Source organism: Oncorhynchus gorbuscha, linkage group LG09 (assembly GCF_021184085.1).
Source record: "Oncorhynchus gorbuscha isolate QuinsamMale2020 ecotype Even-year linkage group LG09, OgorEven_v1.0, whole genome shotgun sequence".
NCBI lineage: Eukaryota > Metazoa > Chordata > Actinopteri > Salmoniformes > Salmonidae > Oncorhynchus > Oncorhynchus gorbuscha.
Window position 1 is genome coordinate 28,124,301 of NC_060181.1, and position 12,771 is coordinate 28,137,071.

General features: G+C 45.0%; 1 protein-coding gene across 2 annotated transcripts; it reads right to left on the reverse strand.

Annotated features, from left to right (window-relative positions):
• Window positions 1-1,326: 1,326 nt before the first annotated feature.
• On the reverse strand, window positions 1,327-12,209 carry LOC124042755 (glycoprotein-N-acetylgalactosamine 3-beta-galactosyltransferase 1-like). Of its 2 annotated transcripts, XM_046360860.1 has the most exons (4): window positions 12,106-12,209; window positions 11,613-11,805; window positions 4,706-5,370; window positions 1,327-2,701 (listed from the first exon to the last, which is right to left on the reverse strand). In XM_046360860.1, exons 2-4 carry the CDS (start codon window positions 11,779-11,781, stop codon window positions 2,525-2,527), a joined length of 1,011 nt encoding a protein of 336 aa, XP_046216816.1. In that variant the 5' UTR covers window positions 11,782-11,805; window positions 12,106-12,209; the 3' UTR covers window positions 1,327-2,524. The 2 variants fall into 2 exon arrangements, with proteins under 2 accessions (XP_046216816.1, XP_046216817.1); XM_046360861.1 differs by lacking the exon at window positions 11,613-11,805 and having other exon boundaries at window positions 12,106-12,203.
• Window positions 12,210-12,771: the final 562 nt, after the last annotated feature.

A 12,771-nucleotide genomic window follows, 5' to 3' on the forward strand; every position in this document is an offset into this window, starting at 1 on the left:
CAGCACTTTGAGATATCAGCTGATGTACGAAGGGCTATATAAATACAATTGATTTGATTAGTATTAAAGCAGATGAGTACCTGTTACAGACTGGGTTCAAATCCAGCGTTTCCTGCATTCCACAACTGTGTTAGCCTTCTGAGCTAATGTCTTGACATTCTTGAACCAGACCTGTGTTCATTCTGCTGTATCCTTTTTCTGTCTGATGTTAATTACACTCACATATTCATCCACTGGTCGGTCGGTCGGTCGGTCGGTCGGTCTGTCTGTCTGTCTGTCTGTCTGTCTGTCTGTCTGTCTGTCTGTCTGTCTGTCTGTCTGTCTGTCTGTCTGTCTGTCTGTCTGTCTGTCTGTCTGTCTGTCTGTCTGTCTGTCTGTCTGTCTGTCTGTCTGTCTGTCTGTCTGTCTGTCTGTCTGTCTGTCTGTCTGTCTGTCTGTCTGTCTGTCTGTCTGTCTGTCTGTCTATGTAATTTCTCTCAATCTATGTAATTTCTCTGACTGCTGTGAGGAAGATGCTATACCTGGGCGAGGGCACCTTTATGGGTAGTGCCATCTTGAGAGCCAACCGGCTGTTCCAGGCCTCGCGGCCCGGTGTTCATAAAGTTGCCGTGGTACTAGCCGATGGGCAGGCAGACCGGCGTGATGCAGTGCAGTCTGAGGACGCTGCCGGCATTGAGATGTTTGTCATCAGAGTGGTAAATAAAAAAGACCCGCTGTACGCAGAATTCCAGGCTGAGATGATTGCTATCACCTCTGGCCCAGATAAGGAGCATGTGTACCTGATCAACTACTTCATGACGCTGCCCAGTATGTGGTTCTAGATCAAGTTCAAGACTAGATGCTAGACTGCCTAGTATATGGTTGTAGTTGAGTTTTATTTCCACTGACACTCATAGCAGTCAATACAACATGGAATCCATGCAAATAACATAGGCCTATCTAAATACATTGATAAAATAACTACCAGAACTCAGGATAAGACCCAGATGCAGACAGCTAGAATCACAGATGTTTATTGACCCAAACAGGGGGCAGGCAAAAGACAGGTCTAGGGCAGGCAGAGGTTTGTAATCGGGTCAGTGTCAGGCAGGTACAGAACAGCAGGCAGGCCCGGGGTCAGGGCAGGCAGAATAGTCAGAACCGGGGAAACTAGTTAACAGAAACTTGAGAAAACAGGAAGACGGGAAGACATGCTGGCAAGACAAACTGGAAACACAGGTATAAATGCACAGTGGATAATGGGGAAGATGGGCAAGGCCAAAGACAGGTGAAACCAATCAGAGTGTGGCAAGAACAGACAAGGGACCTATTCTAACAACACAAATGAAGAGCCCCTTAAGGGGTTTGTGATGGGGATGTCTTGATTTCTGTAGATCGGCATGGAACAGGGCCAAAATTGCTTTGACAATAACTCGATGATGTTAAAAACCTTTATATAACCCTTTGGTTTATGAAGTCTGTGAGAGAGCAGTGATTATTTAAAATGTAAGTATTTGAGTTTAAACAGTGTGAAAATGCATTGCATGTAAAGCAGTCACCATAGTTACAGTATTAAACTATTTAAACGCTATAGATAATGTCATCACATCCCAACTATTCTCACTGCGTGGGATGGTAGGCTCAGATCTGTTTCCTTGTTCAGATTACATCATAATGTTACAAAACCAGTTCTCGCAAGAAACAGACAGTTGTGCTTTGTTGAAAGAGAGTTGGGCCGTGTGCAAAGCCTGCACTTTTCCTAATGTTGATGACAGAGGGATGCACTGAGGACATGGGCTCTTATCTATCTATGGCTGCATCCCAACTCTCCCAAGGATGCGGAGTGTGTAAGTGCCTACTTTGGGATAAGGATGGAGAATCGGGACACAGCCTCTCTATCAGTTATAGTTTGACCAAAGCTCAGGTGAACGACAGCAATGCTACACTGATGCTCCAGATAGGACCTGTATACTCTATTTCTCTATTGTGTTCTTTTGGTCAGGAGTCTCATGACATAACATGATCTGTTGTGTACTGGACTTAGTCAAAATGTCATCTTTAGCTAACAATCTGAATTTAATATTTCACAAGACCTCCAGAAATCTGGAGAACACATTAAGTACTTCTATTTGAATTTTAACAAAATATCATGTTATCCTCTGTTTTACTGTAAGTTGTAAAAAATATCCACTTGACTGAAGAATATATATATTTGTACATTTTACCTTTACAAAATTAAAAAAGGAAATGTGAAACTCTATCAACAGAAATAACTCAACTTAGTACAACTGTCTCCCCCTGTCACAAAAAAACTATATTACTCTACTGTTCATGTATTTGTTGTCTATACAAACAAACAATGTATAGCTTCAAAATATGTTTAAAACTACCATGTCAGTGAATTTGAGAGTGGTTCCATTTCCTCAGTCTCATTGCTCATCTTACCAAAGAGAGTGGCAATGTCAGGCTGTTGTTTCGGCATTTAAACATGACACAGTAATAAGTTCTTTCTTCAGTGCAGTAGTCTGTCTGTGATATCTCTGTGTTAAGCAGAGACAGGTGTGGTGGTGTTACTCTCAATTTCAGCTGCTACAGCATCAGGGTTGTACCTGTACTTGTATCCATAGGGCCGTAGATGATAGGTGAAGTATTCCAGCGTGTACATCTCTACAGGGTAGATGTAGTGAAATGATACGATGTGATCTGAACAACAATCTGGGCCCTGGGGGAAAGAAGAACGACAGTCTGATTAAGTATATTAATAGTCGTTTAGGTCAGGGGTTCTTCAACGTTTTCAGCCTGGGACCCAAATGAGAAATTCTGTGTTTTCCTGGGACCTAAGCATAGAAAATTATGCAACTATATATAAATATCAGTACATTTCATTGCACTTATGCTTAAAACAAATGCAATATAGACAAAAACAAATAACGATGAAATTAAATATCCATATAAATATATATTCATGTTAATTTTCCCCCATTAAAAACACTCTTACATATCTGTCTAGGTTGGAACTGTTGCTGTTAAAATACAATAAATAATTTTCATTCTGAACTGGAATAAATGGATTGATCACATCACATAGATGTAGACCAGACCACACAGCAGTCCTAATGAGCACGTCTATTCTCGGCTCTGTTTTTGACAGTGTAACACTGAGGTCATGCTCAGCCCTGAAACTGTTTCTGTTTTTTTAAGTATGTCAGAGTTGAAGAACCCTGACTCGCATAGGTATGTGGTGCCAAACTGGACCAGAACATCATCTGCTTTCTCAGTCAGGCAGGAGACCGTTTCCTGCTGTAGATGAGCAAACCAGAACTGTGTGAGTGTGTTTGCCTTAAAAAACATCTTGCTTCAATCAGTTTATTCCAGTTAAGAATAACAATTATTATTGTATTTTAACAGCAACAGTTCCAACCTAGACTAGTTTTTAACTATTTCCTCAGTAAGATATACAGTAGGCCTGATCATTTTTCATCTTCATCTGTACTGTTACTGGGATGCACTATCAGTAGCTAGCTTGCTTTGGCGAATGTTAGCTATTTGCTGTGTACAAGGCCAGGGGATTGTATGAAAGAAAAACTCACATCTACTACTATAAGAGTTAGTACTCCGTTATTTCTGCTTATCCTCACCTGTTATAAAATGACTACTGACTTTTTCACTGTCGAAGCACTGTTTCCTGAAGCATTCTGTCCTGTTCTGAAAGAACTCCCTGGGTTTACCATCATGCTGTGGATGTTTGGTCAGGACGCGTCGTTTTATTAATTTGTTCGCCATTAGAGACTCATTTCTAAGCACTTCCACACGCAAAACACATTGTGGGCGCTCCTCGTTATAAGTTTGTATGAAAGAGAGAGATACTCATCGCTGTTTCATGACAACTGAGCTCAGTCAGAACTTGTGGCAAGCATCAGTCCATTTGATAACAGCGGTTAGTGATTTGGAAGGACAAGTCAATGGCTAACAGCGCATCTTCCGCTGCCTGAACGACAGCGCTGCATCCGGTGGTTAGCGGAGTGATCTTCAAGAAAACTGCAGAAAACGCAGCTGCCAAACTGAGCAGGGACCGTTGCTAAGCAGAGAGCGCAGATGCACTTGGCCTAATCAATAATTATACATTTACACTGACACGTCGCGACCATACTTTAAGAAAGGCTGGTTTAGGTAGTATACCATTCTACAAGTGTTTATATAAGGCCCTGCGATAGACTTGAGCATCATGCTGCCTCACGATACAGTAACAAAATATAGGCTCTTGTCTTATGAGCCTTTCCGGCTCGCACAAACCTTGGCTACTTACTTATAAAAAAAAATTACCTTTATTTAACTAGGCAAGTCAGTTAAGAACAAATTCTTATTTTCAATGACGGCCTAGGAACAGTGGGTTAACTGCCTGTTCAGGGGCAGAACAAAAGATTTGTACCTTGTCAGCTGGGGGGTTTGCACTTCAGCCTTCCAGTTACTAGTCCAACGCTCTAACCACTAGGCTACCCTGCTGTCCAATAAGTACAAATCCATGAGTAAATATTTACTGTAGCTACTCAATCATAAAACACTGAATGCCAAACCCAAAGCATCTATGACACCTCTCAATATACATTACACATGATTGAGGGAGTATCACACCCACACACAGAGCTTGAAATATAACTGAATAGAATGGTATGTATGATCATACTTGATGTAAGTGTCCACTTCATTAGGGTTAGGCTATGCTTACCTCTCTTGGTTTGTAGTGGTCGTATAAGAGATACCAGGGCAGTTTTCTGGGTGGCTCTTTGATCAGGTACATGTCTGGTGGGTAGGGATGAAACGTCTGCCTTCCCTTCACATCTCTGGAGTCCCCCGGCTCCACACCCATAGTCTCCATACACGTCCCTAGAGCCATGTCTTCTATGGTGGAGAAGTGGGAACATTTCCCAGCGTCGAATCCCTTGATGAACCTTCTGACGGCTTCTTTACTGAGGACATAGCCGGCTCCACCACTCATGTAACCCTGCTGGACGAACGGGCGGAACCTTCTCCCAAAGTATTCAGGCTTCTCCGGGTCCTGTTTAGACAATGTGTGTCGGAGGTTCTCGATGACCACGAACGTGTCATCGTCGGCTTTGAGGACCCAGTCGTAGTCGTTGCGATGGTGTTGGTAGATGTACTGGAAGGCTCTGATGGTCTTCCAGTAGAGCTGGTCTCGTCCCTCAGTTACGTTGAGCCCCACCGTGGGAAATTCTGTCTCCACTGAGCTCATGTAGAGGACTTTGTTGCATCGTTTGCCCCAGGTGGCCCGGATGTGTTTGGTTCTGGACTCCAGGTTCTTAGGCCCAGTCATGATCCAACATAGTACTCGTACATTTTGGGACAGGTTGGCTGCAACACTCCTGTCCTCATCTGAAAGAGTTCATTTAAAAATAATGAATAAAAAGTGTGGTCAATTAGCACAGGGTGTCCCAAACTCGATGCGTGCTTAGACACCTCCTGTACTCCCTGTTCGCCCACTTCTGCGTGGCCGCGCACAATTTCAACACCATCATTAAGTTTGTTGACGACACGACGGTGGTAGGCCAGATCACCAACGACGATGAGCCAGCCTACAGGGAAGAGGTCAGAGACCTAGCAGTGTGGTGCCAAGACAACAACCTCTCCCTCAACATCAGCAAGACAAAGGAGCTGATCGTGGACTACAGGAAACAGAGGACTAAGCATGCACCCATTGACAGGGCTGTAGTGGAGCAGGTTGAGAGCTTCAAATTCCTCTATGTCCACATCACTAAGGAATTATCATGGTTCACACACACCAACACAGTCATGAAGAGAGCATGACAACACCTCTTCCCCCTCAGGGGGCTAAAAAGATTTAGCATGGGCCCTCAGAACCTCTAAAAGGTATACAGCTGCACCATTGAGAGCATCTTGACGGGCTGCATCACGGCTTGGTATGGCAACTGCTTGGCATCTGACGACAAGGCGCTACAGAAGGTAGTGTGTACAGCCCAGTACATCACTGGGGCCGAGCTCCTTGCCATCTAGGACCTCTGTACCAGGTGGTGTCAGAGGAAGGCCCTAAAGAGTCTAAACTGTTCTCTCTGCTACTGCATGGCAAGCTGTACCAATGCACAAAGTCTGCAAGCAACAGGACCCTGAACAGCTTCTACCCCCGTAAGACTGCTAAATAGTTAGTCCAGGTAGCTATTACTACTTAACTATATGCATTGACCCTTTTTGCAACTCTTTTGACCCATCACATACGCTGCTGTTGTCATGAACATGATGGGAGACAGAGAGCTGGTTTCAAGCGCAGGGCACAGCAGGTGTTTATTTGTACAGGACCACAGGAGGAGGCAGGTAGCTGGGCCCAGGGGAAGGTAGAAGGTCATACACAGGGGGTCCGTAAAGGCAACCATACAGGCAGGGAAAAGGCTAGTAACGTCATTGATTACAGGAAATCCGATAGGCTTAGGTACAGGCAGGGAATAGGCAAAAGGCATTTTTAGTGAGGCAGGCCAAAACTATCATACATAGGAGGATTAAATTACAGTAAAACCAGCACTCCAACTAGAAGTGTGTCAGAAAACAATCAATACCTCTCAATGATGAGGTGCAAAGAACTGAACTAAATAGTGTGTGATAATAACATACAGGTGTGTGTACAGGTGATCCAGCTAGCCAACAGCCAGCTATTTGTCGTCCTTAACGTATGAGACTCTGCTAGCTAGCCAACAGCTAGCCAACAGCTAGCCAACATCTACCGAATAGACTCAACAACTCGGTCGCATTCACAGGTAGTATCACATTTTCATTTAATTTCATTACAGTACAACGGTTTGATTTGTTTGATCGTAGCTAGCTACATAGATAATTGTGTAGTCTAGAGCGATTTTCTAGGTTAGCTAGCCAGCTATTGTCGTTCTTTTAACGCAACGTAACGTAAACAACACTGCTAGCTAGCCAGCTAGCCCCCGAATAGCAGCACTGCAGAAACTATTACACTCAACGGAACGACTTGATTAGTGTAGTGTCAACAACGCACCCACTGCCAGCTAGCCTACTTCAGCAGTACTGTATCATTTGAATCATTTTAGTCAATAAGATTCTTGCTACGTAAGCTTAACTTTCTGAACATTCGAGATGTGTAGTCCACTTGTCATTCCAATCTCCTTTGCATTAGCGTAGCCTCTTCTGTAGCCTGTCAACTATGTGTCTGTCTATCCCTGTTCTCTCCTCTCTGCACAGACCATACAAACGCTCCACACCGCGTGGCCGCGGCCACCCTAATCTGGTGGTCCCAGCGCGCACGACCCACGTGGAGTTCCAGGTCTCCGGTAGCCTCTGGAACTGCCGATCTGCGGCCAACAAGACAGAGTTCATCTCAGCCTATGCCTCCCTCCAGTCCCTCGACTTCTTAATACTGACGGAAACATGGATCACCACAGACAACACTGCTACTCCTACTGCTCTCTCTTTGCCCGCCCACGTGTTCTCGCACACCCCGAGAGCTTCTGGTCAGCGGGGTGGTGGCACCGGGATCCTCATCTCTCCCAAGTGGTCATTCTCTCTTTCTCCCCTTACCCATCGGTCTATTGCCTCCTTTGAATTCCATGCTGTCACAGTTACCAGCCCTATCAAGCTTAACATCCTTATCATTTATCGCCCTCCAGGTTCCCTCGGAGAGTTCATCAATCAGCGTGATGCCTTGATAAGCTCCTTTCCTGAGGACGGCTCACCTCTCACAGTTCTGGGCGACTTTAACCTCCCCACGTCTACCTTTGACTCATTCCTCTCTGCCTCCTTCTTTCCACTCCTCTCCTCTTTTGACCTCACCCTCTCACCTTCCCCCCCTACTCACAAGGCAGGCAATATGCTCGACCTCATCTTTACTAGATGCTGTTCTTCCGCTAACCTCATTGCAACTCCCCTACAAGTCTCCGACCACTACCTTGTATCCTTTTCCCTCTCGCTCTCATCCAACACCTCCCACACTGCCCCTACTCGGATGGTATCGCGCCGTCCCAACCTTCGCTCTCTCTCCCCCGCTACTCTCTCCTCTTCCATCCTATCATCTCTTCCCTCTGCTCAAACCTTCTCCAACCTATCTCCTGATTCTGCCTCCTCAACCCTCCTCTCCTCCCTCTCTGCATCCTTTGACTCTCTATGTCCCCTATCCTCCAGGCCGGCTCGGTCCTCCCCTCCCGCTCCGTGGCTCGATGACTCATTGCGAGCTCACAGAACAGGGCTCCGGGCAGCCGAGCGGAAATGGAGGAAAACTCGCCTCCCTGCGGACCTGGCATCCTTTCACTCCCTCCTCTCTACATTTTCCTCCTCTGTCTCTGCTGCTAAAGCCATTTTCTAACACTCTAAATTCCAAGCATCTGCCTCTAACCCTAGGAAGCTCTTTGCCACCTTCTCCTCCCTCCTGAATCCTCCTCCCCTCCCCCTCCTCCCTCTCTGCAGATGACTTCGTCAACCATTTTGAAAAGAAGGTCGACGACATCCGATCCTCGTTTGCTAAGTCAAACGGCACCGCTGGTTCTGCTCACACTGCCCTACCCTGTGCTCTGACCTCTTTCTCCTCTCTCTCTCCAGATGAAATCTCGCGTCTTGTGACGGCCGGCCGCCCAACAACCTGCCCGCTTGACCCTATCCCCTCCTCACTTCTCCAGACCATTTCCGGAGACCTTCTACCTTACCTCACCTCGCTCATCAACTCATCCCTGACCGCTGGCTACGTCCCTTCCATCTTCAAGAGAGCGAGAGTTGCACCCCTTCTGAAAAAAACTACACTCGATCCCTCCGATGTCAACAACTACAGACCAGTATCCCTTCTTTCTTTTCTCTCCAAAACTCTTGAACGTGCCGTCCTTGGCCAGCTCTCCCGCTATCTCTCTCTGAATGACCTTCTTGATCCAAATCAGTCAGGTTTCAAGACTAGTCATTCAACTGAGACTGCTCTTCTCTGTATCACGGAGGCGCTCCGCACTGCTAAAGCTAACTCTCTCTCCTCTGCTCTCATCCTTCTAGACCTATCGGCTGCCTTCGATACTGTGAACCATCAGATCCTCCTCTCCACCCTCTCCGAGTTGGGCATCTCCGGCGCGGCCCATGCTTGGATTGCGTCCTACCTGACAGGTCGCTCCTACCAGGTGGCGTGGCGAGAATCTGTCTCCTCACCACGCGCTCTCACCACTGGTGTCCCCCAGGGCTCTGTTCTAGGCCCTCTCCTATTCTCGCTATACACCAAGTCACTTGGCTCTGTCATAACCTCACATGGTCTCTCCTATCATTGCTATGCAGACGACACACAATTAATCTTCTCCTTTCCCCCTTCTGATGACCAGGTGGCGAATCGCATCTCTGCATGTCTGGCAGACATATCAGTGTGGATGACGGATCACCACCTCAAGCTGAACCTCGGCAAGACGGAGCTGCTCTTCCTCCTGGGGAAGGACTGCCCGTTCCATGATCTCGCCATCACGGTTGACAACTCCATTGTGTCCTCCTCCCAGAACGCTAAGAACCTTGGCGTGATCCTGGACAACACCCTGTCGTTCTCAACTAACATCAAGGCAGTGGCCCGTTCCTGTAGGTTCATGCTCTACAACATCCTCAGAGTACGACCCTGCCTCACACAGGAAGCGGCGCAGGTCCTAATCCAGGCACTTGTCATCTCCCGTCTGGATTACTGCAACTCGCTGTTGGCTGGGCTCCCTGCCTGTGCCATTAAACCCCTACAACTCATCCAGAACGCCGCAGTCCGTCTGGTGTTCAACCTTCCCAAGTTCTCTCACGTCACCCCGCTCCTCCGCTCTCTCCACTGGCTTCCAGTTGAAGCTCGCATCCGCTACAAGACCATGGTGCTTGCCTACGGAGCTGTGAGGGGAACGGCACCTCAGTACCTCCAGGCTCTGATCAGGCCCTACACCCAAACAAGGGCACTGCGTTCATCCACCTCTGGCCTGCTCGCCTCCCTACCACTGAGGATGTACAGTTCCCGCTAAGCCCAGTCAAAACTGTTCGCTGCTCTGGCCCCCCCAATGGTGGAACAAACTCCCTCACGACGCCAGGACAGCGGAGTCAATCACCACCTTCCGGAGACACCTGAAACCCCACCTCTTTAAGGAATACCTAGGATAGGATAAGTAATCCTTCTCACCCCCCCCCCCCCTTTAAGATTTAGATGCACTATTGTAAAGTGACTGTTCTACTGGATGTCATAAGGTGAATGCACCAATTTGTAAGTCACTCTGGATAAGAGCGTCTGCTAAATGACTTAAATGTAAATGTAAATGTGATCAGAATTCAGGTGATTGGGATCTGGAGAGTGAGCGGCGTTCAGGGGATCTACGTGTCTATTATCCATCTTGTTGACTAGTCACTTTATCCTTACCTATATGTATATTCTGTACAATGACAATCTAAATTATTCTGTGCTTTCAACTTGCTTTCAACTTTGTGGCAACAGTTTCCTGTTTCAGCATGACATTGCCCCTGGGAACAAAGCGAGGTCCATGCAGAAATGATTTTTCCAGATTGGTGTGGAAGAACTTGACTGGCCTGCACAGAGCCCTGACCTCAACTCCATCTAACACCTATGGGATAAATTGGAACGCAGACTGTGAACCAGTTCTAATCGCCCAATATCAGTGCTCACTAATTCTCTTGTGGCTTAATGGAAGCAAGTCTCCACAGCAATATTCCAACATTTAGCGGTTTCCTTCCTCTCTGGCAACTGAGTTAGGAATGACGCCTGTATCTTTGTAGTGACTGGGTATATGATACGACCATCCAAAGTGTAATTAATAACTTCTCGATGCTCAAAGGGATATTCAATGTCAGATTTGAGTTTTTACCCATCTACCAATAGGTGGGGTTTCCTTCTTTGATAGGCATTGGAAAACCTCCCTGGCCTTTGTGGTTGAATTTATGTTTGAACTTCACTGCTTGACTGAGGTACCAAAAATCATGTTAAACACTTATTGCACACAGAGTGAGTCCATGAATTTATTTTGTGACTTCTTAAGCACATTTCAACTTTTCAAAACATTTCAGCTATTCATTTTTTATACATTTGTAAAAATGTCTAAAAGCATAATTCCACTGTGACATTATGGGGTATTGTGCGTAGGGCAGTGACACAAAATCTCAATTGAATCCATTTTAAATCAGGCAGTAACACAACAAAATGTGGAAAAAAGTCAAGGGGTGTGAATACTTTCTGAAGGCACTGTATTTGAATCAGCTGTGTAGTGATAGGGCTCCAATGTTTTTTTGTTGGGGGGCCAGGACCGAGTTTGGGAAACTGTACTTTATCCAAAGTATTTGGTTGTCATTGAAACAACTGCATTTGGCCTATGCAGGAATCAAACCCTGAACAGTAGTGTTCCCAGCACTGTGCTCAAATCCACTGGCATCTTGGAACCAGAATTATTTCAGGAATCACAGATGTTAGAAGATTCTCTCACACACACAAAAAAAGCTTTCTACTTAGACCTTACATCGTCATAGCAAGTGGAGAAAACCTCAAAACGCATTTGTTTACATTACATTCGTTTTTGATGAATAACATTTTACTACAATATTGGGATTAAGAAAGCCACAAATGAAATGCAGTGAATGTATATTCAGAAGTCAATTACCTGAGTGTGTGTGTCTTGGAACCCTTTTGTCATTATGAACTCCACTGGAGTTACCCAGTGAGAAAACAGCTGGTTTTGCAGTGTTGGTGTCTGAGTAAACAAAGTATTGAATAGACAGAAATCCTATACACAGCCCAGACACAAAGGGTACCAGTGAAAGAGTGATCATAATTCCCCTCTTTCAGACCAAACCCTGTGAGTGATACAAAAAATAAGTGAGTTAGGGCAGGTGAACAAACACTTGTTACTTCCAACCTGTCAAAAATCATTTGCAGATATGCTATATACAGTATACAAACTGACGTTGATTGTGCTATCATGTTCAAGATCACTTTACAAGTGGGGATGTATTTAAAATAAAGGATTGTAATAATGACTCTCAATCAAAGTTACTGTTACTTTTAAAGTCACAATAACACATTTTGCAACATTTTGATATTCAAATATTTTTATATTATCGTTGGTCATTTTTACTGGAAGAAAACGGGCTTACCTGTTCACACAAAAATATTTAACGCAAATATGCTCCTCTGATTGTGGATAACGCATAGAAGCATGGATTGACAAGAGTAAGAGCACATAGACGTGGGAGTGAGTTTTATAGGCAGGTGAACTCATGGTTTATCAGGTACCTCCTATACTCATGCATGGAATGTTACCAAGCAGTTTGTCTTAATTTTGCCACGTCTGATACATCTGATGACGAGACTGCGAGTATGTATGTACACTAGTAGGCTATAATTGACAAATTTTCAGTCTGTGCATGATCATATCCACTGATACAAATGGTATCCGTATTTGTTGTTTAAATTCGGATATTGAACGAACGGTATACGGATCGTGCTTTCATCCATTTACCTGCAATCACAAGAATGTTATAGGAAACAAAAATCGATTTAGTCAGTGTCGCCCCTATTTTTTTCTCTTTATCTTTGGGAGAGGGAACTCAAATAAAAAAATGTCATTTAAAAAAAAACCAACAACTTTGTAACAGTTCTATAACATGTTCATAACCACTCTTTATAATACCTATCTCAGGTTACGATGGACATTGAGAATCCTCTGACTGATTTTTTTTTTTTTTTTTCGTTTAGGCTACTGCTTAGTGCTGCAATGCATATATCATTTGTTCAAGTCATTTCCAATAACTGGAACATGT

Excerpts from the sequence above, each read along its gene's own strand:
- LOC124042755 (XM_046360860.1), bottom strand. The coding sequence starts at position 11,781 with ATGATCACTCTTTCACTGGTACCCTTTGTGTCTGGGCTGTGTATAGGA. Across the intron at positions 5,371-11,612 it reads TCCAAGACACACACACTCAG|ATGAGGACAGGAGTGTTGCA; the intron begins GTAATTGACTTC and ends GAACTCTTTCAG. Across the intron at positions 2,702-4,705 it reads ACCACTACAAACCAAGAGAG|GGCCCAGATTGTTGTTCAGA; the intron begins GTAAGCATAGCC and ends TCTTTCCCCCAG.